The sequence below is a fragment of the Mastacembelus armatus genome, chromosome 12, assembly GCF_900324485.2.
Source record: "Mastacembelus armatus chromosome 12, fMasArm1.2, whole genome shotgun sequence".
In the NCBI taxonomy this organism is placed as follows: domain Eukaryota; kingdom Metazoa; phylum Chordata; class Actinopteri; order Synbranchiformes; family Mastacembelidae; genus Mastacembelus; species Mastacembelus armatus.
Window position 1 is genome coordinate 2,412,292 of NC_046644.1, and position 27,885 is coordinate 2,440,176.

Sequence of the window (27,885 nt, forward strand, 5' to 3'; positions counted from 1 at the left end):
TTCATTCATGGTGACGCAGAAATTAGCATGGTTTTCATTCAAAGTCATTTGTACCCTGACCTTTAGGCAATGTTTCTTAACATGAATCTGACCTTATCACTGATCCAATCCAGGGCATCTTCACACTCACGCAGGTATTGGACCAGTTTCTGGGCCTGCAGGAGACGCATGCCTTTTTCCTTCGTCCTTTGAAGCAGGAGATCCCAAAGACGGTGCAGCTCTTCTAGACGAGTCTAACACACAAGAGAGAGGTGGATTTTTTTTTAAGTTACTGGAAAGAGGCCAAGAAATTACAAAAATAATTAGACAAATAATTAGACAAATATGCCCAGCATTAGACATACCACTACAGCTCTGTTCATCTAGTATTTAAGAGGAAATGTCTATTTTGGTTTAAAAATATCAGCTGGAAATAGCTCCTACAAGCACCAATTCCTCTGTGAGCTAACCCATATCAAACACAAAACGTGCAATAAAAGGTCCGCCCATTTTATAACAGAATAACAGAAAGAAAAAAAACTGATTGAGAGGAGCTGGATCTGGAAGAATTGACACTCAGCACTCAGATGTCACACAGCAGCTCAACACCTACTTGTATATACTCAGCCATATTGACACTTGTAACTATAGGTCTTTGCTGTGTCCGGTAAGGCGTGTAGGACTAAATCAGATGGAAGACGTTAACAGCAGACAGGATATTCAGGAAGCAAACCAGGCAAGGTTTAAGTGTGTTTCTATTTTGCTGTAAGAATTTGTTTGCCCCTAATGTTGCAGTCTAACTGTCCAGTCCACCATTCATACACAGTTTAATGTCAGCAACGAATACTACAATATTATTGTGACCACAGCTTCATCACTGTGTGACTTACGCGAATGGTCTCAGAGGCAAAGTGGCCTTCGGTGATCATAAGGTTTCCAGTCTCATCCAGTTTGATAATGGCACCGGAGTTGGCCTGAACTTCAGCTTCAAACGCCTGATGTTTCTGCAGTTTACCCTGTGTAAAAGAATCCATTTGGGATAGACAGAAATCATTGCATAAAATATATGCGCAGACACACCACCACTCAATGGTTTGGACACATATACATACAACAGAGCAATAAACCAAACAAGGACAATGTCCTGGCTTAATTCATGTCTATCAATCAAATTCTAAAAAGCATTCAATACATTTTGGCTTCAGTTCCCTTGTAAAAGCTGTGGTAATCAAGTAATCACAACTTTCATTATCTCATTGTCATGAAAATACTTTTTTTTAAATGCACAATAGAGATGTAGCATGTGATCAAAGATCAGATCTATTTGGATCCACTTATCCACTTAGTTATCAGGTATATTGATAACCTGATTAGAGTTAGACTTTGGATTTGGTCCTGGGTCAGGTCTCAGTTCAGCAGAACCAAGTGAAACCATGAAAACAACTAAATTAAATGCACAGTGAGACATAAAAACCAGGATGACAGACCTGCAGGTTGGATGGGTCCTTGTAGTTCTCATCAGAGGCAATCTGCAACTTCTCCTGGATCCATTTTTCCAACTCGTCAGCGTCGCGACGGAAGAACTGAAAGCGGTAAGAGTCCTCCAGCTTCTGCCGGCGCATCATTGACAGGTCTTTGAACCGCCGGTAGCGGTCCAGCACCTGCTGCCGGCGCTCCTGAATATCTTCCGCTGTCTCCAGCACTTTGACCCCTGTGGTGTCCATTTTCTGCAAATGCACCATAAGGAATATTTAGGCAGGACATCTATGCTATACAGTAACATAAATTCTCTTGCTGCAAGGATTTGAAGAGGTTTGTATATAATTCATGATGCCCAAATGGAGACTCTAAAGATAAAGTCAATATTCCCTTTTCCAACATTAGTCATCAATTTTAATGGCAACTCAGATACAATCCCATTTATACTGTGTATTCTACTTAACTCCAGATTACTTCATGAAATCACAATCAACTCTGCAACTGTGACATTTCTATTTTCTCTGCTAAGAATAATAATGATTTAACCCTGAGGAGTCTCTGATCAGGCCAGTCTGATTAAAATCACTAAGCAGGTTCAAGTTGCCACAGTATAAAAAAAAATTAAAAAGTCACTACACTGTTTTTGTTTGATCAAGTAAAAAATTTAAATTTAATTTAAATTTGATGTAAAAATCATTCAGTATTTTTTTCCACATTTACAACCTCAGTTTATATTTTCAACCTATAAAAATCCTTTATTGACCACGTTAATATAAAAATAAAAAACAAAACAAAAAAAAATTCCAAATACGATTTTATGAGTTTTGTGTGCAGTATATGGGCTTGGTATATCAAAGTGAAAATCAAATTGTCAGGTCATATTGACAACGTCCTTTATTTAAAAAAAAAAAAAGGTGCTAGGATTACCAGGATTTGTAATGCAGTATATAAAGATAAAATCAAGTATTCAGAATGGCCAAAACTGCTCAAGGCTCCAAAGGGTTTATGGTCTCATGCCCTCTCACATCTCTCGAGTGAGTTTACCATTAGTTTCATATTCAGTGAAACAAAATATAAAATTTGAGGGAAAAACAAATGAAAGGGAATTAATTGTTCCTCTACACTCTGAACTTCTACAACTTCTCCTATTGAAGGTTCTTTTTGCACTATGGGGTGTTGCATCAACAAAACTCCATATCCTGTGTCAAGCTGAGCAACCAAGCCATCAGCTGAAACAGTGAAATACCACACAGGGGTGGGGGCGGAAATTCCACATGCATGCAAGCAGTAACCAGGCCTATACAATGGGACTGCTGCAGTCAGCCCAATATGCCTCTGGCCCCATGGCCAGTGTAGCCTCAAACAGTAGGTAAATGGCCAGCTAGCAATCTTGTTGAAACATGACAAATCTGATTCGGTCGGTCATCCAAAGCATCTTAGTTTCTAGGAACTTGGCAAACAACAGGGAACTGGCAGCACAGTCTGGTGAGCTAAGATGAGAACCATTCAGAAAGTCAAAATAAATGTAATTATCACTAACTAAGGGATGACTTCTAGTGTTTTACCAGACTGAAAATGTTATATTTATTCTAACGACTAAAGACCGATGATCTGTCCAGGGTATACCCCACCTCTCACCCAATATCAACTCGGACTGGCTCCATCCCACCATTACTACTGGTAAGTGTTATAAAGAATTAACACATAAGACAACTTACAAAATACAAGAGATGACTATATCAATAATAAACATAAACCTGCAACTTTCATCTGTGGTTATTTGATGTACAAGGAATCTAAAAGCATCCATCCATCTTCTTCCACCACTGTAGTGGAAGTGGGCCTTTTATGCTAAGCCCAGGATAGACACACTTTAGCTCCCAGAGGTACCATTACTCTTCTGGACAAGCAAGCATCCCAGCAATCCCACAAATACACAAACAGACAACACATTTCCACTGTACAGTCACTAAAAGAAGATTAGTGACACCAACCCACTGTCTAATAAAAAGTGGCTTTCCAGAAAGCTGGCCAGCAGTCTTAGCCCATCTAAAAAGCTTGCCTCAGTCCACAAAGTGCTTAAATCATCTCCGGGATTTAACTGACCTCAGTGTCATCATGCACAGTTTTGCCTGGTATACCGATACCAGAAAAGTATCGCAATACGCAGCCATTAAAAACTGTACTATATCTCATTTTATAAGTGTTGGTTCTTGAACAACAGTTTTAATAAGATTCAAATATTCCAAGTTACACTGGTGTGTGACGGGGGCAGCACTGATTGTGATTTCAAATCAGGGGAGATCTTTCCTCCTTGTCTTACAAAAAAACAAAGACCATCTTCCCATGTACCTGGTGAAATTAGAAATGACAGTTAGTTTAAAAAAAAACAAAAAAAAAAAAAAAACAAAACATCTTTTTCTACCCATGGAACATCTTAACTGAGGAAACATTCTATATTTGAGCCATAGTACACAATCGCCACATAATCTCTACTATTTCAAAATCATTAAAAAGTAGGAAATGGTATGTCTGTCAGTGCTTTCCATTTTCCAATTTAATTTAAAGTTTAAATTTTACAAAATATAATTTTTCTTACAATATTTTTAAAATATTGTACCTGCATGGTAGAGAGTTGGATGAATGAACTTGCTGTGCGTGTGGTGCTGTTTAGTTCTGGCTGACACTGCCAATAAGCTGGAGGACAATGTCATATAAACCGAAGTAAATGGGACCCACAGACAGGCAAAAATACTTGCAAAGAAACAGGAGTACACAAATGATACATCTCAATAGTAATTCTTAAGCTCTGTAAAGGCACACTAGTGCTTTATGAAATAAAGCCTGCAGTGCATAATCAAAGTATTTTGTGTTCGCTGCCAACAATTATTAAGACATATGCACATATCTCTCCAGACTTTTAGGCATGTTAACAATAGGTAAAGGTGGATTTGTTTCCATATTGCATAATCTAAATCATCTGATGCTGCTCAGTGTGAGCCATTTCCAGCTGCAGTGACACAGCAAATTTAACCACACAATATCCTAACGATGTGACTGATGAAGATGATGAAGCTACTTGGATAAGTAGTGAAACGTTTCAACCTAAAAACCAAAAGTCCAGTTGCCGTGACTTCAACCTTTAGACAACTTCACCTGGACAACAGAATTTCCACATAAATGTGAAGATGACACATCTTTCCAGAGAGCTAATTACCTTACATCTTTAGAAGGATGTTTGCAAAACATGACCAAGTTAGCATCAAAGGTGCTCCAGCACAGACGGCCCTAAATACAGCACTGCAACTGCTGATAACATGTTGCTCCAACCTGTATCAGCAGATAAGAGCTTTCCCTCTCTTTGCCTCACTGCTGCCTCTGAAGGGTGTTCCACTCACTGATATCAGCCAAGAGCACTGCCAGCTTCTATGGACGGCTGTAATCACGCAACCCTTACTCCCTTTCTTACATTTCATACTTAACAGTTTCATCCTGGGTGAGATCTCTGAACTGCAGTTGAGTCACTTGAAACATGATGCTGTTTTTTTCTATGTTATGCAGAATGACACTAAAACTACATGAGCTGACTGGGCAACCAGGGGTGATGGGTTGAAACGAATATTGGAATTGAAAAAATAAAAATCCATGACTCAAAATGTTTCCCCACAAGGACTGCATTTAGCTATTAGAACGCCTGCTAACACAGCCAAACAACAGCTGCCTATAAAAATCATATATATTAGTGGCACGCCAGTTTCAAAATAAAAACACCTGCTGATAAGAATGGGTATTTGCTGGTAAAGTATGAGTACATCATGTACATAACGAAAGGAATGACATTCCTACTGGTGTAGGCCAGTGAGGCACGACTCATACTGTATGCAATTTATGAAAGGCATTGAGAACTTTTTCATAATGGTTTTATTGCTTTTACTTGTCTGTGATAACTGCAAACAATATTTCTTTAGCATGTTGAATGTTTCTTCTCTTCAAGGAAAAGAGTAATTGCTCATTGAAGGAAATAGCCCTCTATTTTCTGCTTTCTCCAGCTGATAAAAGTTTTAAAATATTTTCTTATATAACTATAACTGCTAGTCTGGGTCAGCCCTTTGATAGACTGGCAACTAGCCCAGGGTGTACCCTGTTTCTCACCCGGTGTCAGCTAGGGTTGCTTCCAGACCCCCATGAGTCTCCACAGGTTACGTTAATGTGAAGATAATTGTAATTGTCCTAGATAGATCATTATTACAAAACATGTTTAAACTAACAAAAAAAAAAAAAAAGAAGAGAAACAGTATTTATTTTTAGAGAGACTGTAGTGTGCCTCTAAATGCTGAGTGACAACTTGCTCTGCCTGAAGATAAAAGCCATGTGTGGGTGGATGAATGAAGAGTATGGATGGGTATCATTGGGATTTTTTGAAACCAATACTGCTTATCTATACCGATACGTATCAATATTCTTAGTGATCCAACTCTATAGAATTTGGTTTCTGAACAACAGTTCAAACAATGCTCTTACAGTTATGAATGCATCCATTACAACATGCTGGCAAATGGTAACTTTTAATAAATAATCCATGTTCATATATTTAATTAGGTGTGTACCTGCTCTAGGCTGGTAGCATATGTAACATATCTGGGCAAAGATGAATTACAACCTTTGCAGGAAAAAAAAACTGCATTTCTCTGCCTGTGAGACTTTTGCGAGATGTTTCCATGGGCTGCTCATGCTTTTGCCCTTAAATGCAAAGAACTTGTTGCAATGGTTAATGATTCTCCAGTGAGATAGGCACCTAAATTACTCTAACGTCTAACAGCCTCTAAAAAATGCTGCTCATCCCACATGGCCTCAATACATCAAAGGGGCGATGAAATCAAACATTAATATTGAGGGTGGGAAAAAAGCAGGATGACACAAATTCCATGTTAAATTCCCAACTCTTAAGTAAAGAGACTTCTTAGCTAACCACATCATGCGTGTGGATTCCATGGAGCATGGCTACATCCTGACATTAGCCTGGCTGAGAGAATACAGCATCTTTCCAGTACATGAATGATTTACACTGGCCTTCCCTGTCCTCTGATGACATCAGAGCCCCACAGAGGACTGGATGAAGTCACTCATGCAACTCCCAGTTTTCATTTTGAACTGCCTGTATTAAATAGGGGACACACTGACACTACACTGGGAGGAGGAAAGCTAAAGAATTTGCAGGAAATGGGAGAGTCTACTGAGGAACAGAGAACAGACACGATAGCAACAATTTGTCTTTTCCTCGACCTGCACTGTCCATCTGAAGAAGTTATTTTTAAGTTCACAATAATTGATATCTAGTAAAAATCAAGGAGTATGCAAACCAATTTCAATTATTTCTGAAGCATGAATCACTAAGTCAAATTTTAAAATGCAACTACTTACGGCATTGTCTATTTATTTCAAGATTAAAAAAACATGTTTGATATTCCATTTCATGCAAAGAAGGGTTAGCAATAAAAGCCATGCATTTCAACTTAACTAAAGCCTATTAGTCCACACTGAAAGCATGAAACTAGTCCTGGGTAAATGTAACAGAAACCAACAGAAAGACAAACACAAATAGAATTCACACCAGCAGCCACTTACCAAATCCTTATGATATTCGATTTTAACCAAACATTATGTTTTTATACTGACACACCTGAGTTGACAGTTTGACAGGATGAAAAATAGTGCAAAACCAAACCATACACAGGAGATATTTCTAGCCTGGATCCTTAGGTTTTCTGGTATCTTGGCTGATCAGAGGGCTACATCTGTGGCAAAGTCATAGTCGGCAGCAGTGTGTACAGCTATAGTACACTCCTTAACAGTCTGACAATGACTGAGGAAGCAAAGTCTCTTTTACAGCAACACAGACAGACGCATTGCACCTGCAATGACTATGCTGTACAAAAGAGCAAGCCAAGATGTAGCCCAGCCCATGCGTCTCTCTGCTCCATACCTCCTACCCCTCCCTCTAGCTCTCTCCCATCCCATTACTCAGCAAAACACCACCACCACTGTCCAAACGTTTTCTCGAATCTTCTATCCTACACAAACTAAAAAGCCAAAGAGCACACACAAACTTTCAAAGGCACACAGTAGTGACAAACATGATTGTTACCTGCAATTTGGGTTTAGTAAAGGTCGACATGTTGGTTTGTAGGCTGGCTACAGAAGGATAACAGTAATCAGACATCATTAAGAAGCAACCAGCAGTGAGTAGTCAGAATCAGAGTTTGTTTTCAAAGGTAGTTCATCATTATAATGTTGATGTGAATTCAAACAAAGACTCAATGTACATTTGAGATGGGAAGAACTTTACTATACCACAAGTAGTTCATTCAACAGTAGAATGACAATGAGTTAGCAAGCTATAGTGTATATGTAGGCCCAGCCCCAGACCTGACAGCCCGAGAGACATGGAGTCCTATTTTCTATATGGGCCATGGCTCCTCTTACTGTTCTAATGCAAAAAGATATTTTGTAGCCTGCACAAGTAGATAGGGAGCTAGGATAATTCTGTAGGTTTTAATTCAGTGTAACAGACCATGGCATATATGAAGGTTTGTACAGCTGTGTTCAAATACATTAGGCTACACAACAGAAAAACAAAGTGGTTGATGACAAATGACTGCAGAGCTGACCAAGTACAAACTGTCTACAGTTACAATTACAAATCACCACCACAGCTAACTGATTCACACCACACATTTATTTATAAAAATGTTGCGCAGAGGCAAACATTTAAAAAAAGTAGAATATTTATGTTACGTGAAATCATGTGGTTTGCCCATTTTACTTCTATGTTTCTGTATTACAGCAGTAATAAAGCAATTCAGCTCATAGCAATGACCTATTACTCTTTGCATTACTAGCAAAGGTTGGCAGTGCTGCAGAACTACTCGCTATCTAAAATGTTCCCGGTTGTGGATCTGATGGATATACAATTAGTCTTCCTCATCCAAGAGTCAGCAATAACTGCGGCCAAACAATGATATATGCCACATGTTTAATTTTGTTTTATAAAACTGCCATCATTATTAAGCTCAAGCATAGAATGAATTTTAAACTTAAAAAGGATAGTGAATGACAATCTGGGTCAATAAATACTCTCCTATACAGGTAGTAGGATAGAAACAGGGAATAAATCTTACACAGCAATGCAACCATAACATTAATCAGGACAGGGGACTGGATGGATCTGTAAATTTACAGCCACTTCTTAAATCCACTCTCTTCACCTGCTGTCAAATGACTAAACTGTTTCAGAAGCATTGCCTGAGGCCTACAAAATATTAAATTACGATTCCACACTGTGAATTTGCAGTGGCAAGATTTAGACTAAATTAAATACACTCAAAGTTTCTGAAACAAATGTTTTTTTTCCTAACAGAAAATGCATGACCAGATGAGCAGCTCAAAGGCAACACACATCAGTGGCATACCATGTGTTGCATTATTAAATGTGTGTGACCTGGGGTGAATTCAGTGCAGGAGTACTGTAATGGGTGAGTACTGCAGCAGCTCAGCGTTGTTTTTGTCAATAACACCATAGATGACATTTTTGACATAATATAATCATCTGAGCAGTGAGAATGTCAAGAAAGACCCCAGTTTATTACATGAATGTGAAAAGGTATATTTTTGATTAAATACACACTGAGCCAACTGTTTGATCCATGTTTGAAACAATTTTTCAGACAATTTACCAAGTGTCTTTGTCCTTTGTAAACAGATGATCCTAATGGACAGTCGAGTCAGGACATAACGGTGCGGTGGCTTATCGTTGCCAACACCAGAAGAACAGGACAATAGCACGTCAGTTGGCAGACAGTGTGTAGGCTAATGTAGGAAATAATGGGTGTGGGTGTTATGTTGTGCATCACCTGCCGCTGGTGTGTGTTGCCTTATGTGTTCCTAGGCTAATTAAAGGACCATGGACTAGAGGGGCAACTGCTACGTGAAGAATTTGGCACCACTCTGACAAATCCGTTTGTGGGACAGTTAGTAGCAGACGTTTGAGATAGCACCTTCACGTTATCTGCTCCTATTTTCCACAACCTTATAACAAGCCATTTTATCACCAAATAGATTTCCCTTCAATATCCATAATGCCATTTCAGATAACTGAAAGTACATTTTGACTAGTCAAAACTACAATGTGACTAGTCACAATTCTAATTCAAGATATCTACAATTACATTTGAACTAGTTACAATTCCATTTTGGATATCTGAAATAACGTCACAGATACAGCTACGCCATTTTAGCATTTATCAGACTGACACAATTCACATTTAAGATATCTATAATGTATTTATGACTAGTCACGACTGTAATTAAACATATCTGTAATGTATTGATGACTAGTCTGCAATGAAATTTTGACTAGTAAGAAATGCTCATTGATTTGAATGGAAAAACTACTTTTATTATTAAATGTGAGTCCTGTCGATCTATTTGATGTTAAAACAGCTTGCCATACAAACACTATCTTTATATAAGTCACATATTTGTCATGCTCTGTTCAAAATACCAAGCTATTTTCATGGACACGGACCACTCCTTTATAACATGTAACGCAAGTTAATGAATTTGACAAATTAAGAATAAAGCGGTCAACAGTGACATGAATGAAGGCCAGCACTCTGGCAGCTGGGTCCATATGTCCAAAGGTACTCAGCTGAACTGGGCGGCTCCCTTTCCGCCGCGGCCGACAAGCTGCTGTAGTTAGCCATCCCCACAGCCTTTTTATTGTTATTCCAGTTACCGCTGACTGAGTCAAAGCACACCATACACATAGCGTTACATCCACACATATATTATTTTAATGCATACTGGAAAATCAGATGTGACTCAAGTTACCGCACAATAACTAAAGGACGTTAGCTACGTTAGCGTTAGCAGCCCGTGGTTTTGGTTCGTTAACGCGAACATTTGAAACCTAAAAAGCAATACACTTCCTAGACAGAAAACATAATAATTTGTTGACGTTCGATATATCGGCCTATGAAGGTTTGAGTCAACCACTTTGCATGAATTTGACGCAGGTTGGCTATAGTCTAAGCTAATGGATGTTATTGGGTAACGTTAGGATTAATGTTTAACTAGACGATATATAACGGCAACCTGGTAGTCTAGAGACAACGTGACAAGCCATCACCAGCTTGCATTTTACATACGTTACTGTACTATAGTTAAAAGTCGTTTAACAAAAGGAATGCAGCTAACCTAGCTAATGCTAACCCCTGAATTCAGCAGCCGGGGAACACAAATCAACAGATCAATCAGGAAAGCACAGTTTACAGTCTGCATTGAGTCCTTTTTAATACACGATTGACGCAATAAAAGCATAGACATTTTTCATACCTTGGTGTGCTTCGAAAAGCTTGTGAGATGGAATTTATCGAAACCGACCGACGATGTACGATACGCAGCTGCTCTCTGGGACGGCTGTTTTTTTTTTTTTTTTTTTTTTTAACCCGAATGTGACGTCATTTTCTGCAGCTCTACGGATGAAAACGATAAATACCGACTGGAGCCGAAACGATCTATACACGTAACATACTCAACACAAAATGTTACTTCAGAGATTATCATTGCTATGTAAAATTGTGCAGTAATAGTGGTTGTGACACAAATCAGCAGTCACGAATAACCAGAACTGAAAGCTGGTAGGCAAGCGTCACATTTTTTCACACAAAGTCCAGGCTACTCCTCACTGTACACAGTGTACAGCAACACACTTTGTAAGGGTAATTGTTTGCTGATTACACACATCACATTGTCTACTGTTACATATTGGTAGAGATCGTTCATATTTAACACCACCTTTCTAATGTAAACTGAAAATATACATTCAATATCAATAACAGTTAAGTATTACACCTCTATATCTGATGCATATGCAACCCTTACAATGACTGTATTCTTATGCCTGTTGTGTAGTTCAGTTTTACTTTGTAAATTTCAACATGACAGTGAATAATGAAACAGGTGCTATGTTATGAGCTATAATACCTTATTAACTGTCAAAATGACAGTGACTACAGAAAGTCCACAAGCCCACACACAGTTAATACCAGTGTTCTACTGTATCCTGTTTATCATGATGTGGCATGCACAGAATACAAGTCCAGAAAATTACATGTATTCATTCATTTTCAGTCAGTTTGAATCAAGTGAAAAATATTTTGTTTTATTGCAGCTTTACAGTAATGTATAGTATATACATTTTTCCGGTATAAATTATACACTGTAACAACAAAAAGCATGATTACCAAGTATTGATTCTGGTAACACCTGGGTGTATATGAGAACATACACCTACAATAACTATTTTGAAACAGTCTTGTACCAGCCATAGGACAGCAATAGCACCACTGTCTTCAGCACCATATAACTGAAAAGCACAGATACATGTAAGCACATAATGTATCACAAATGGCTTTGTTACAAAGAAAAATTAAATCTATAGCACAGTATAAATACAATATACAGTACAACTTCTTTATTTTGGGTAACACAGTGGCAAGATTTAGACAATGAAATCCATTCAAAATTTCTGAAAGATATGTTTCTTTTTTCTAATAGAAAATGGACGACCAGCTGTCATAACTATGCAATGCTTGGCTAAAAATGCAGTTTCTGTCTTTGGCATGTAAAGTAAAAACCTCATTTCAAAATATATATTTATAAAGTCCACATTGAATCTTAAATACTACAAGCTGCCATCAAAACACACTCAACACAACAGCTTTGAAAAACAGGTGTAGTAAAAACTGGAAATGCACATGAGACTATTTGGATTGAAATCATGGAAAACAATGGAAAACCAAGAAAACCAACGAGTACATGATGTCTATAACAATGATTTCCCTTTGAACTCAATAAGCTTCTGTTTAATGTGTTATGACTCATTTTTGCATAGAAAAATGCCTAGTAGGCATTTTTGATGTACTTTATTTCAGTACAAAACCATGAGGTGAGATGCTGACTGCACACAATTTAAGGTCACACATTTTGCATTGCACGTCCTTTATCACATAGCTCATCTAACATGTCAATGCTTTAAACGGCTAATTGGATAACTAACTCCTGTCAGTTACATTCTCAACTCAAATTATGTGCTGAAAACTTAAAAAATGGTAGAAATGCATTCATTGAGTTGAAGGAATTCATAAAATGAGAACTGGTAAAGTGAAAAGTTTCAGAGGTGACAATAAACAACAAATTGTTCAACAAGTACTTTGTCTCATTTTAATTTAAAGTCCCTATGAATACAGTTTTTATGTGAGTAAGGCATCTTTCAGACTTTTATCAGAGGGGTGAGGGAGCCCACAGTGAGCTGCTAAGGCCCAAATCTCCAAATACATTGGTGTAGGATGCTTTAAGGAACTGAACATAGTTCTGTAGGCTTCGGTTGGTGCTGTCTGACTGCTCCAGGCGATCCTTCATGTCCTGCAGTCGGCTCTGATATTTTCGCTCCACCTAATCATCATAAATACATGCTTTATAGAGTGTTTATACAAACCAAAATTTGAGCAACCTATTAATGAAGGTATTTACCTGCTCTTTGCTGCGCTGCATTTGGTTGATTTCTGTGGTTGTCTTACTAAGCTGGGTTTCCAACTCCATCATCTTGGACTGAGTGGAACGTTCTTTGGTGGCAGCATGGTCTCTGGTCTCCAACATCTGGAAATAAATATAATGCATTGATGTTAATTAATGGGAAACATCAGGTGATGCTTATATATCTTAACAACATGCACTTCATGACAAGCAGATGTGCATGCATCAGCAGGTGTTCAGACAGATTTAAAAAGTTTGCCAGTTTCAGCTCATTTGCCAGGCAACCCAGCATTTCTTCAAAATAACTTCTGGATGTGAATCTGTCAATGCAGACGTCTCATTGAAATGAGAGAGGAGGCTATATTCTTTAATGCAGCAGTTGGGCTTCTACTGAGGTCTTAAGTATCCATTTAGTATGGCCAGTGTTTAGCTGGATATAGCTGCTTTGAGACTTAGACCTGTTGGTGAGCATCATCTAGAGCCTCCTCCAGCTTCCGGCTCAGTAGGGAGCATTCTCTTGTTTTTTCTTCCAGACGGACCTGATTGCTCTGGATAGTGTCATCACGTTTGGCAATGACAGTCAATAGGTCACTGTTCTGATTGGTGGCCTCCACCAGCTTTCTGCACATTGACAAAAGAAAGAATATTGACAACAACAACAAATAGTTATAGGTGGTTTCATTCTTTACAAGGTATATTATCAACACTAATTTGTGAATGACACCGGCATACAATTTATGAAACTAATTATCAGAAAATGTTTTTTTTTATGAATGTTTGTGACTGCTTCTCTTGTAGGTCACTACACAAGAGGCAGGAGTAGCTTTGGCGAGTAATTTCTGCTTATTTAACTAAACCTGTGCTATATAGCCTGAACCTGAGGTTTTCAAATGTTTGGCATCAAAATTCACACTAATCCATTTAAATATGAACACACAACTATAGAGCATATTTTTTTGACACTGTGTGACTTACACTTTCCAGTATAATTTCCCATCATGAATAAACTTACAGAAATATGCTAATTTGACAAATTGGCACCATGTCACATTTGAAAACCTCTGGTCTGGACAAAGTGGCAAAGTCAGTGAAGTAAAACAGACCTTTCCAAACTCTCCACATGCTGCTGAAGTTGTCTGTTCTCCTCCAGGAGAACCTTGTTCTTTTGTCTAAAGAGCTCCATTTGACTCCCTTGGGTCTCCACCTAACATAAGAAAAGCACATTATTGTGGATGTAACTGAATAATTAGCCCTCCAGCCACCAATGAGCACCTTGTTTGAAAGTTGTATTTAACAAAGTCAGAACTGATTAACTATGGAAAAGAAATGCGAAGACCATTTCTCATACCTCTGAGATATTTTTATTGTGACTATCTACAGTGCTTTTTGCATATTTGTCACACTTAAATGATTCAGAACAAAAAGTGAAAAAATAATTGCCTCCAACAACTGGGTTTTCAAGCAGCCTGTTAAAGGTTGTGCCATAGCATCTCAACTTTTGTCTCATCAGTCCTTAGAATATTTGCCCAAATGTTTTGGAGTTAATCAAGATTTCCTTTGTATTCTTTTTGGTCAGCAGCAGCTTTCTCAGGGAACTCTCCCATAGTTGAATCATGAACACAATTTTGTTAGGCTGGCCACTCCTTTGAAGATAATGGCTCTCACTGTGGTTCGCTGGAGTCCCAAAGTCTTGCTTGTAACCCTCTCCAGACTGATACATATCAATTACTTTGTTTCTCATCTGTTCTTGAATTTCTTTAGGTCACAGCATGATGTATTGCTTTTTTAGATCTTTTAGCATGCTACACTTAGGTTCTATTTAAGTGATTTCTTGATTCAACAGGTCTGGCAGTAATCAGGCCTGGGTATGACAAATGAAGTTTAACTCAAAACTAACTCTTTCGAAAAAATGTGGCTAAGCACAGTTCATTCATGATTTAGTGAGGAGGGGCAATTACATTTTCACACAGGGCCAGGCAGGTTTGGAGAGACAATTCATTATTTTAAAACTGCATTTTGTATTTACTCAGGTTATCTTTGTGTAATATTAAAATTTGTTTGATCTGAATCATTTAGTGTGACAAATGTGTGAAAAACCGGCAGGCCAAGCGTACAACGGCCCGAGGCGGTGGCAAAAACATAGGCTTGGGAAGAGTTCGGTGAGGCCATGGAGTGGACTATCTGTCAGCCCTGAGGAAATTCTGGCAAACCGTCCGTCAACTCGGGAGGGGCAAGCAGTGATCTGCCAACACTGTTTACAGTGGAGGCGGGGAGCTGTTAACCTCAACTGGGGATATCATCAGGCAGTGGAAGGAATACTTCGAGGATCTCCCTCAATCCCACCAACACGCTTTTCATAGAGGAAGCAGAGGCTGAGGACTCGGAGGCTGGTTTATTCAATCAGCCAAGCCGAAGTCACTGTGGTGGTTCAGAAGTTCCTCGGTCGCAAGGCAATGTACGGGGGGTGGACGAGATCCGCCCTGAAGTACCTCAAGTCTCTGGATGTTGTTGGGCTGTCTTGGCTGACACGACTCTGCAACATCACGTGTCGATTGGGGACAGTACCTCTTTTCAAGAAGGGGGACAGTACCTCTTTTCAAGAAGGGGGACCTGAGCGTGTGTTCCAACCACAGGGGGAATCACAGTCCTCAGCCTTCCCAGGAAAGTGTATGCCAGAGTAATGGAGAGGAGAATTCGGCCAATAGTAGAACCTCGGATTCAGGAGGAACAATGGGGTCATCACCCTGGTTGTGGAACACTCTACCAGCTCTATACCCTCTCCAGGGTGCTCAAGGGTTCATGAGAGTTTGCCCAATCAGCCTACATGTGCTTTGTGGACTTGGAGAAAGCATTCGACCATGTCCGGGGCCCTTTACTAAGGGCTGTCCAGTCTCTGTACAAACAGAGCAAGAGTCTGCTTTGCATTGCCGACAGCAAATCAGACCTGTTCCCAGTGCATGTTGGACTTCGGCAGGGCTCCCCTTTGTCACCGGTTCTGTTCACTATTTTTATGGACAGAATTTCTAGGCGCAGTCAGGGGCCGGAGGGAGTCCAGTTCACGAACCACAGGATTGCACCTCTGCTTTTTGCAGATGATGTTGTCCTGCTGGCATCACTGAGCCAGGACCTTCTGAATGTGCTGAATTAGCATGCGCTGAATCAGCACCTCCGAGTTCGAGGCCATGGTTCTCAACCGGAAAAAGGTGGCTTGCAATCTCCTGGTCGGAGGAGAGATTCTGCCTCAAGTGGAGGAGTTAAAGAATCTTGGGGTCTTGTTCACGAGTGAGGGAAGAACGGAATGGCAGGTACTGCAGCAGCGGCAATGCAATCAATGTACCGGTCTGTCGTGGTGAAAAAGGAGCTGAGTCGAAAGGCGAAGCTCTTGATTTACCAGTCAATCTACGTTCCAACCCTCACCTATGGTCATGAGCTTTGGGTCATGACCAAAAGGACAAGATCTGGGCACTCCCTTAGAGATAGGGTGAGGAGCTCGGTCACCCGGGAGGAGCTTGGAGTTGAACCGCTGCTCCTCCACACTGAGAGGAACCAGCTGAGGTGGCTTGGGACTTATATAATAAATCTGCATTAGACATTGTTGGTCAGCTATGGACTAACCATTGTTATGCCAACATTTTGATTTTTTTTTTTTTGATAATGCGTGTTGATTAATGTTGTGTGTGCTTTTATTAGCAAAATCACTTGCCTCAAATTTCCTCTAGAGTTACTAAATGCACATACACATAGTACAGAGGCCAGAATTTGAAATACTGGTCACTTACTGTTTTTGTCAAGAAAATTAAGCCAATATCTGATTAGGTTAGTTTAGATTAGCGCAATGACTTGTCATTTAATATCCTTATTTTGTGATGCTAACTTGAACCTGCATGCATAAGACTGTGACCTTCATGCGGAGATCTGTCAGGGTTGTACTGAGCTCCATGCTGCGTCTCTCCTGGCTGCGTTCCCTCTCCTGAGCCTCTTGCAGCTGCAGCTCAGAGCGCTGTAAGGCTTCAGGAAGAGGTTCCAGCTCTGCTAGGCGTCCCAGTAGCTCCCTGCGCACTTCTTCTATCTCCTGCTCCAGCTCCCCCCGCACCATTTGGGCGTCCCGCTCTGCCTTAGTTAGCCGAGTACCATACTCATCCGCCTCAGCCCGAGTTTTCTCCACCTGCATGGTGACAGTGAGCAGAAGGAAAAAAATGGGTTCTATTGGATTGTTCCTAACTGTAATACCTGGATATCCATCATGAGCACACACAGAAAGCCTTATATCACATTTGACCTAGATGACATGATTTTAGAAGTGTACACTTCCCTTGTTTCACTTCCCAAGGTTTCCCTTGTTCAGATGCTTTTATTACTTGCTGGAGAGTTTTCAACTCGGTACAACGAGTGTTACAGCTTTTTTGTTCTGAATTACTTTCCCCCATAAAGCTGAATTTAATTTGTGGCTATAGCTGCCTCAGTCTGGGGCAACTTTCTCACACAGTGAATCACTCATTGGTCCAGCCCCCAATGGTCATGCTACCTGCCGTTATGTTCACCGCTTTCTACTCCTGCCTCGTCCCTCTCAAACCAGAGGCTGGTGGTGACAGGTGTCTGCTGTGCCTTGGCAGTGTCTCTTGATATAACCATAACCCTAACCCTCCTTAGCATTAGGTGGCAGTAGGCTATATTCATCTTTCAATAAGGGAAAGTGGAAAATCTATACTGAAGACATACCAAGCAGCATATTCATAACATGTTTACACCATTCTTGCCCACCACAGATAAATGATAGCTACTTCTAACTAAGAATATATCTGACAAGAAGTTGTAAATGGCACTGATGTTGACAGTTGTCTTTTTATTGTGGAAGAAGAAAGTAAGAGGCAGAATATCTGAGTCAATTGCAAAGGAGGCAGTTGTGGAGGAGCTGCTTCCTGTTGCTGACCTAATATGTCTGGTTCGGGTATCAAGAGCATATGTGTCACTTGGGTTTGTCTGTTGTGTATAGAATTGGAGGGTTCTGCTGTGTCTAAACAAAGGCTCTCTCACTGAGTATAGATTTGTGATTTTGTTGTTATGAAGTCCATCAGGAGTTACACACCACCTCTGGCAGTCAAGAAGAATGAAACAGAATCAGAGTTATGAATATAACTGGTTCTATGAAATTCTGGAAAACCATCATGATTCACTATCACTTTGAATGTTGATGAGAAGATTCTGTAGGATGACTGCTTGGTGACAGGCTCATATAACTTACCGCACACACCACCCAAGTTACTTGTGTTGGAATAAGGTCATGACCTTCTGCACATGAGCACGCTAAGGTATTATGTACTGGCAGTCATCCAGACTTCATAGAACTGTAGTTACATCTATAACTTTCATCCAACAATTTCATGGACATTAACAGGGGGCATGGTACTGTCATCCACTGCTTTTTCAAACCGTTGCATTCTTTGTCTACACATGATTAATTTACCTGGATCTTATAGCTATCCAGTAGGCTTTCATATTGCTTGATGGAAGCTTTAACCTGCTGAAGCTCTGACTGAGACAAGGCAAGCTTCCCCTCCACCGCAGATGCTGTAGCCTAACAGGAACACACAGGTTTACATTATGTGTCATCATGTATATAATGATGTATATAACCAAGAAATGTAATTCTAAGGTTATTAAAATGAAAATCAAAGCCAGGAAATATATTACCCAAGTCACAAAAGCATTACAGCTATACAGAAACTCTGATCACAGGAAGCTCTGGGTAATATTTAATAAATTTGTTGTCACTGTAAAGGGAATTTAGTGGGGGGTTTTTTATGTGTCACCTTGAGGGACTGGTTCTCCAGTTTCGCAGCAGTACTCTGTGTGGTCAGGTCATGCAAGTGATCCAGCAGGGCTTCTCTCTCCACTCTGCATTTATCTTCTGTTCTCTGCAGCTGCTCGGTGAGCTCTGCTATACAGCTGTTGTACCACATGACATATCAACATCAAACTTGTTTTTCATAGTGGAATGTTATATGCATGTAATAGCAATTTTGGTAGGATAACCTGTGTGTCTTCTGTGCTAAACCTGTAATATCTGGTGTCATTTTAATAGCAGAGCATTTTGGGAAAATACCTCTAAAAATGATATCAGGGATGACATTCAACATATGTGCAAAGTTAAGTATAGAAATATCTGTTAATAGTGGTTTAACTTTACTTTTATGTCAAGATGAAGTTAGCTCCTCTGGATGCTGCTCTTTTTACCAAAACTATACTTAGGTACTCTAAAACTAATACAACTAATATTTAACAACTGCAATAAAGCCTCTGCTTTTTGGAAGTTGGACTCAACTGTGTGATCATCTTGGAAGATGTAGGTAGTGCTGCTGTTATGTCATGATGCTCAAAAGCCTTCTTACCAGAAATAATCTCCTCTGTGGCACTGCTAAATTGTCATAGATATCATAACTATCATTTAGTATAGCTTTATGGTGTATTCTCATTATTTGAGTCTCGTCCTTTATTTGACAATATATTTTCATGTTCTAAGTTGGTTCAATCTCTTTCTCTCCCACTATTAAGTAGTGCTTACCATTCTGAGTGTACTGTCCCTTCTGCTTTTTGCCATACTACCTGTGCATATTTTACTAAAAATTGTGGCCTGACTGCAGTTTAAAATTAAAACCAGTGTTCAAATAATTACATGGAAATATACTACCTATTTGTCTGTATTGGGAGCTGTATGAGAACTGCAATTACCTGTTCAACACTGACAGTTCTATCTCCAGTTTAGTCTTGTCTTTCACTTCTTGGGCATGGCGACTTTGCCAGGTCTCAGCTGCTGACAGTGCATCTACCAACTGCTTCTCCTGTTACACAGAAAAACAGAAATACCTGCGATTTCACAAAGGTTTCTCTTTAATATACAGTCAATAATATAATAATTGACAACCATAACTAATTAGGGTGGGAAAAATCAATTATATGAACCAAACAGTCCTGCATCTTGTGTCTCTGTGACAATAAATCCTGCATTTTAGTACAAGTGCCTATCTGCTCTGTGATGTGGCCCTACCATATCCAGCAGCTGGGCACTCATCTGGCCTGTAGTGTCCTCACTGCGCTCAGCTCGCTGTTTCTGGGCTCGTGTGACTTGTTTCAGAACCTCTCGATCTGCACTGGCCTGCTGCTTTAGCCTCTTTACGTGCTCCCTTAGATGATCCATCTCTGCCTTCTGCTGGTTGGCTGCTCGTTCCAGGTTCTGCACCAACAGAAGGGGAAAACCAAAGACTATAGTTGGGTCTACTGTTTGTGATAACACTGATGATGAAGAGACATACTTGACAGTGTTTGACAAGTCTAACTATAATCATAGTAGTAACAATAATAATAATATAAAAATAATAATAGGTATGCAAAATGGAATGTTCTTGACAGAGAAAATCCCTTGACAAACCTTTATCTGCACAGTAAGTCGGTTGTTCTCTGCTTCTTTGCTGCGGAGCTGTGCTTGTAAATGAGCTCTTGTTGACTCCAGATTCTTGGACAAATCAGCTGTACTTTTGGCATTCTTCTGCATTCCCAAAATCCAGAAGAACTTACATTACTAAAAGATGTATTCTACTTTGACATACTTAACTAAAAAATTGAATGCTTAAGGAAGATGTTGCTTTGGTTTGGATCCTTGTTTTAGCCAGCTTCACTGTTTGATCAAGACATATTTACAGTAAAAATGCATTATGCATACTGACTGTTGGGTTCTGAGTACCTTCTCAGTGTCTAAAAGTTTGGAGAGTTGATTAACCTCTCTTTCTTTCTTTTGAAGTTTCACCACAAGATGCTGTCAAAAGAAAAAAAGATATTTACATCAAGATAAACAACACAAAACATAAAAAGGAATGTCAACTATTAAAAAAACAAACCATTTAAGCTAATTAAAATGAAAGTAAGTCAATTTTGCCTGCTATCAAACTCACAGCATTTTCTGCCTCTGTGTCTGCCAGTCTCGTCATTAATTCATCCTTTTGTTCTGAAAGTTGGACTGACTCCACCTGCTCAAAAACGGATTCCCAACAGACACAAAGTCTGAGGCAGTGTTACAAACAAAACACACTGAGAGGCTAACAGCTACAGCAGCTGTTAATACAACAAATAAAATATTCCACACTTTGCTGTAGACTGCCAGAGTATGGATGTTCACCACTTGTATTTGAAATCATACGGTCAATATCCAAAACCAACAAACACAGTATCCAAACCATGTACTTTTCTCATCATCACAGCAAATGGTGAATGATGGTGGTGTAGAGGTGTCAGTTGAGGTAACAGTAGAAGGCAGCACTGTGGTTTTTCCAATGGATACTGAGTGCCTGGTGCCCCTGACCAACCAGGAACGAATCTCAGCACCATATGGGCTAACCCTCTCGTCTGAGGTCTGAGGGTTTGGGAATGTGGTGATCTCCACTTTCTGCACTCTGTTAGCATCCCACATCCAAACAACCAGAGTGGCCCTTTGGAATCAGTTTAACATACAACTCCCTGGAGTTTTAGCAGATGTAGACAATGTTTGATAATGTGTTTAACACAGTACCCGAGATCCATGCTGCTCCCTGAGAAGGTGCCGTAGTGTTCTGTTTGTGGCCTCAAATGTCTCCAGTTTCTGCAGCAACAGCTCCTTCTGACGGGCCAAGAGTAAAGACTCAGAGCCAGAGAGCTTCTTTACAAGCAAACAGATACAAAAGGCCAAAGACACTGGTTCACCAAATAAAGTCCAAAAAATGTTTCTGAAAAATCACTCAATTTAATAATATAAACTGTCATTTCCAAAAATATGCTACAACAATATGCAATTTTTGCATCAGAGAATGACACCCTTTCAGAAGATGCTTTTCAAGCCTACCAAAATTACCATAGATTGGCACCTAAACTGCCATTTTCACATAAGTTCACAAGTTTCTGGAACAGGACATACACTCTCCTCCAAAGGTATTGGAACAGTGAGGCCAATTCCTTTATTTTTGCTGTAGACTGTAAACATTCGTGTTTGACGTCAAAAGATGAATATGAGACAAGAGATCAACATTTCAGCTTTTATATCCAGGTATTTACATCTGGATCTGATACATAACTTAACTTTTGTTTGAACCCAACTATTTTTCATGTGAGCAAAAGTATTGGAACATATGACTGACAGGTGTGTTTTGTTGCCCGGGTGTGTCCTATTTCAGTGATTATTCAAACAATAAATAGTGCTGAATGTCTGCACTCAGTTTCAAATTTGGGTTTTATCTGTGCAGACTGCATTTATAGTCGGAGGTGTAACCAACATGAAAACCACAGAGCTGTCTATGGGTGAAAAACAAAGCTGAGAGAAGATGGAAAATTGATCAGAGCCATTGCACAAACATTGGCCATAGACAGTACAGCCATTTGGAATGTCCCTAAGAAGAAGGAAATCACTGATGCACTAAGTAGCAGACTTCAAACAGGTAGACCAAGGAAACAGCAGCACTTGACAACAGAAACATTGAGAGCTGTAAAGAAAGACCCTAAAACTACTGTTAGTGACATCAGCTACAACCCCCAGAGGGCAGGAGTGAAGGTATCACAATTTACTGTTCACAGAAGACTTCATGAACAAAAGTCATTAGCAAAAAGAAGAGGAAGGCCAGGCAGGAAGTTGCCAAAAATTACAGAGACAAGCCTCAGAAATTCTAAGACAAAGTTTTATGGACTGACGAGACAAAGATTAAACCTGAGTGATTTAAAGCCTAAAATTTGGAGAAAGAAAGGATCTGCTTATGATCCCAAACATGCAAGCTCATCTGTGAAAGACAGTGGAGTCAATGTAATGTCTTGGGCTTGCATAACTTCTTCTGGGATGGGCTCACTAATCTTCATGGAAGATTTGATATAAGACATGATGGCAGCAGCAAAATGAACTCAGACTTCTACAGAAACATTTTGTCTGACAATTTAAAGAAAGATGCAACCAAACTGATTGGGAGTTCCTTCATCATGCAGCAAGATAATGACCCAAAACACACTGCAAAAACAACAACGGATTCATCACGGCAAGAAGTGGAAGGTTTTAGACTGGCCAAGTCAGTCTCCAGACTTAAACCCTATAGAGCAGCATTTTACCTCCTAAAGAGGAGACTGAAAGGATTAACCTCCCAAAACAACAACTGAAAGACGCTGTGGTGAGCTGTTCCAATACTTTTGCTCACTTAAAAATGTGTTGTTACATTACAAATAATGCAACTTTCTAAGTTGTGTATCAGATCCAGATGTAAATACCTGGAAATAAAAGCTGAAATGTTGCCTCTTGTCTCATATTCTTCTTTTGATGTCAAACCCAAATGTTTTCAGTCCACAGGAAAAATAAAGGAACTGGCCTCACTGTTACAATACCTTTGGAGAGGAGTATATACTGAGGCCAAATATTGAATTATTACTCACACTGGCACCACACAGTTTGGAAACCGACTCTCGCAGGGCTGAGACTTGCTTTGCAGCTGCTGACCCATCCACCTCAGCCTCCATTAGTTTCTTTAGCAGAGCATCTTTATCTTGCGGTGTACTGTCCAAGAAAAGAGTCTATATTAAGAAAAGCTCTATTACTATTGTTACAAGAATATATCTAAAGGTAGACATGAATATATGATCTATTACACACATGTAGTTTTGATTTTTTTAATTGAGATTCTATAGACACAATATCAGCACAAACAGAATTGAATTTTGAATTGAATTTTTTTCACATGAAGTACTGTAAAGGTGTTTAGTAGAATATTTGCCTGTTGAATTCAGTCTCTTCCAACATCTTCTCCATAGATTGACGTAATCTTGTGTTCTCCCACTCAGTTTCTTCCAGCTCCTTAGTCACCTCAGCCAGCTCTTCCTCCTGCTTGGCAATTACCCTCTGGGAGACACTCAGCTGCTCCAACTGACGCTCCAGCAATTGCTCCTTCTTTCTCAGTTTAACCTGCACACATACAGTACAGATGTTATTTGCTATTGTGGATGCATGTGATGCAGGGATTTTGCATATTGTCACCCACTTAAAATAATGGCCTACGTCATATTTTCAAGTTTTTCAAAAAACTGAAAATACAGATATACAGTATATTATATTCATTAATCATTTCGCACAAAAAGGTTATGGCAACACATGACTATTGACATGCAAATAATGGTGTCATTCATTTAAGTAACATTAGAAGATTAGATGACTTAGGCCAATTTATGAACCTGACTTTGGCCAACTTATTTCTGGAATAAATGACTTCGGTAAAACAGTGCACTTCTTTTTTTCCCCACTACTGTGACAGACCATGGGGAAGTGTAAGCAGCAGCAAACACCAAAACTGTAATCACTCTTAGATAAACCAAACAAATGGCAGGTAATATTTTCCTCTGTGATAATGTTAAATGATTGTTCAACTCTGTGCACAATAAAGCACAACTAAACAATTAAACAAAAGGACACATGCATCTCCTCACTTCTCCCTCCACCTTATCTTTGCTGGGTTTTTGAATCTTATCACTTACCAATGGAGTCTGGGTCCTGTATTATGGCACTAACTTCGCTAGCTAGGAGGAATTTCTTTCTTTGTGAGTCACAATGTTGACATAGGCAATTATATTATGGGGTTAGAATTGCATGATCTGTTCAACTGAGGATTCAGGCGATTTTCTGACGATATTTAACCACTGATAAAGACGCTTTAGGCTTAGTGTGAACCATGAAGCACTTCGGAGTTTATGTTGCCAGCAGTGACAATACAGTGGTTTACCCAGACAACAATCTGTAAGCTTTCCTAGAAAAGTTCCAAGAATGATTTTATTTTCTTTGTACATGTTACCATTAGGAAGAATATGTTTCCTTTCATCTGTATGCAGATGAATTACAAATCTACCGGCCATTTGTTTCTAACTCTTTTGACACACTCATATCCATCCATAGGTGTTTGGATGACATCAAACTCTGGTTATCACAGAACTTTCTTAGCTTGAACAAGAGCAAAACAGAATGTATTCTCTTTGGCACCCCCAACCTCCCCAGTTTCGCAGCTTCTGGTTTTGACTCTCTGACACCTGACTTTAACGAGGTGGTCAAAAACCTGGGGATGACCTTAGACAACAACTTAAATTTCCACAAACAAATTAACTCTGTTGTCAAGGCAAGCTTTTTTCAGCTACACCTGGTTAAGCCCTTTCTGAACCGCAGTGACCTAAAGAAAGCCATCCACGCTTTTATGAGCTCCCCATTAGATTATTGCAACACTCTTTATATTGGCATTAAAGCTGGCATCCATCGCTTGCAACTCATACAGAATGGTGCAGCCCACTCGCTGACTAACACCAAATAGCATGCTCATATCTCACTGGTCCTACACTTTGTTGTTTACTTTTAGTGCAATTAATGGCATGGCACCCTTGTACTTATGTGAGATTTCAAGTCCTTACCAACCCAACAGAGCTTTGCATTCTGCCAGCCAACATCTGCTAGTGGGGTGATTTTTTTCTGTTGCAGTGGCAGGTCCCAAACTCTGGAACACTCTTCCCACTGAATTACGTACCTCACTGCCATACATTACAGTGCAAATATTACTGATATTCTGCTAAATTCAATGAGGATTAATGGATTTGTTTATACTATTTTTGTTAGGATGTTTTTTATAGATAGATAGATAGATAGATAGATAGATAGATAGATAGATAGATAGATAGATAGATAGATAGATAGATAGATAGATAGATAGATAGATAGATTGATTTAGAGTCCCTTTGTATTACATGATTCTACAAACCGAGGCCTCCTCATTTGTCAATGATGCCCCTGTTTAAAGCTAAACTTAAGACTTACTTATTCAGACTGGCTTTGGGTTCATAGCATCACCCTGACATTTTTGTGTTTTTGGGCTATTTTATATTCTTTTTTATTGTATATATCCTTTATTTATTTAGTTGTTTTTAATGTTGTAAAGCACTTTGGTCAACTTGGGTTGTTGTAAGGTGCTATATAAATAAAGATTGACTGATTGTTTGACTCATAAAATACGGCCTTATAGTCAGTGTTGTGTAAAAGTCACTTCAAAACTACAACTAAGAAGATTTCCTTGTATAAACTGTTTTATAACCCTTTAGATAGTTATTTTAAATGTATTTTTCTCAAAAGATAAATTAAAAACAAATCTGACAGGGCACCATTTTGTACAGTGGATGCCACGAGTGTAGCAACCACACAAAGATAGTTGAGATCTCTGCAGTTCAACATATGTGATGGTCTCTTAGTAGATAGTACAACCAAATCCCAACAAAACATTTACTATTACTACTTGTGCTGTGAGACAAGTAAACAGAGCTTCATGCGTAAGCTTATTAAGTAGTCCCTTTAAAGCAAATTATATTGTGCATTTGCTGCAGATCCCAAAAGTGAACCAATTTATAACTATCTAATAATAATATTGATACTAATGATGATATTAATATAAATTGATGGCTTGAGTCCCCTGGAGTACTGGTCTTACAAACAGTGATGCATCAAAAAAGACAAAGCCAGTTATAATGAAATATAGCATGCTAGGAAACTTGTTTAAGTGGAAACTGAGAAGACACTGACCTCATTTTTCAGAGAGCTAACTTCAGACAGTAAGTTATCAACTTTCTTTTCATACTGGCTGATTCGTCCCTGTAGCTCTTCTTCTGATGTGAGGTCAGCCAATTGCAATGCAGAATATTCAGGTTCTTGCTCAGGGAGCACTGGTGTAATCTCAAGTCGGTGCGTTGGACCCTTGGTGCAAATTACACTTTCAGTAACACTACATCTCTTTCACAATGCTGAGACAAAAAACTAAGAGGTGGAATTTCCCTTTATGATGCATTACCTCCCACTTATATGAAGCGTCCTGAATGGAGGTCTTTCCTGGTGGAATCCAATGCACTCGGGATTTTACCTTTGCTGAAGGACGGAGGTTTCCACTGTCCATCTTAGTCTTCATCTTTAAAACACAGTATGCAGGAGTGTGTCACTGCTGTCTAACAATAACTACACTGTATGAGAACAGGAGTGTATTATGAACAGGAGCAATTGGGCTAGGTGAAGAAAGGTGCACATTTAAAGTAAATCAGAATAACTGAAAATATTAAAAAGAAATAACATCAACATTATAGACTGTTCAAATATAAGTAGAGTCAGTTTCTAACCTGAGCTGTTATGGCAGGACTGGTCCTATGGCTCTTTACATGCACATGGACTGGTGTGGCATCAGTGACGTGCACGTGAACAGGAGGCGAACCAGATCTGGGTCTCATTGCCGTCCTCTGTGAAACAGTAGGTGATAAGCAATACAACAAATGTAACTGTTCACATTAGAATTTAAAGGATAAATCGACCTCGGTCCAAAGCTGAGGGCATGAGCTCTGTAGCACAGCAACTGGTTATCAGTTACTGGGGGTCGTAATGTTTGTGTTTAGAATTTCTAATAACACAACTTGAATTATGTTGCTACACAAACATTTGGAGCTAGGAATTCCAACCAAGAACACCTGCACTGGCAACGTTTTCTGTAAGACAACACTTCAGATGGTAGCCGTGGCTGTGTAATTCTTAAAAACAGAAACGAAGCAAGCGTGGCTAACCAAGAACTACAGATCTTACTAGCTGGCCTTAATTCCAGCATTTCTATCATTTCTGCTCTTACCATTTGAGAAGCCAAAGTATAGTCGTCAAGACTCCACAGTATACTTCATTAACACAACAAAGTTTCTTGTTTCCGAGAAAAATAAGCAACTAACCTAAAATGTCTGTTGTAGGGGAAGCTTGGACAAACATCGACAGGCAGAGACGCTTACTAT

General features: G+C 39.3%; 2 protein-coding genes across 15 annotated transcripts in view; both read right to left on the reverse strand.

The window, feature by feature from the left end:
- The window catches only part of sptan1 (spectrin alpha, non-erythrocytic 1), a 38,757-nt gene extending 27,806 nt beyond the window's left edge, over positions 1-10,951 (reverse strand). For 2 of the 8 annotated variants that reach the window (XM_026298129.2, XM_026298127.2), the window contains exons 1-4: positions 7,604-7,624; positions 1,467-1,706; positions 870-995; positions 93-233 (exon numbers count right to left, since the gene is read on the reverse strand). In XM_026298129.2, the coding sequence (XP_026153914.1) occupies positions 93-233; positions 870-995; positions 1,467-1,703 (504 nt within the window). In that variant the 5' untranslated portion in view covers positions 1,704-1,706; positions 7,604-7,624. Of the gene's footprint in view, positions 1-92; positions 234-869; positions 996-1,466; positions 1,722-7,603; positions 7,628-10,851 lie in introns of those variants that run through there. The other 6 variants (XM_026298130.1, XM_026298124.1, XM_026298123.2 and 3 more) reach the window with 5 other exon arrangements.
- A 708-nt stretch (positions 10,952-11,659) lies between these two features.
- odf2a (outer dense fiber of sperm tails 2a) lies at positions 11,660-27,885 on the reverse strand. 7 transcript variants are annotated; one of them, XM_026297450.1, is made up of 19 exons: positions 27,826-27,885; positions 27,235-27,351; positions 26,916-27,029; positions 26,651-26,821; positions 23,823-24,010; positions 23,485-23,605; positions 21,614-21,739; positions 21,000-21,074; positions 20,792-20,863; positions 20,480-20,596; positions 20,099-20,284; positions 19,783-19,892; positions 18,864-18,999; positions 18,518-18,628; positions 16,934-17,218; positions 14,157-14,257; positions 13,512-13,674; positions 13,051-13,176; positions 11,660-12,972 (listed from the first exon to the last, which is right to left on the reverse strand). In XM_026297450.1, exons 2-19 carry the CDS (start codon positions 27,340-27,342, stop codon positions 12,802-12,804), a joined length of 2,481 nt encoding a protein of 826 aa, XP_026153235.1. In that variant the 5' UTR covers positions 27,343-27,351; positions 27,826-27,885; the 3' UTR covers positions 11,660-12,801. The 7 variants fall into 7 exon arrangements, with proteins under 7 accessions (XP_026153235.1, XP_026153239.1, XP_026153234.1 ...); XM_026297454.1 differs by having other exon boundaries at positions 21,614-21,700; positions 27,732-27,875; XM_026297449.1 differs by having other exon boundaries at positions 21,614-21,736; positions 27,732-27,875.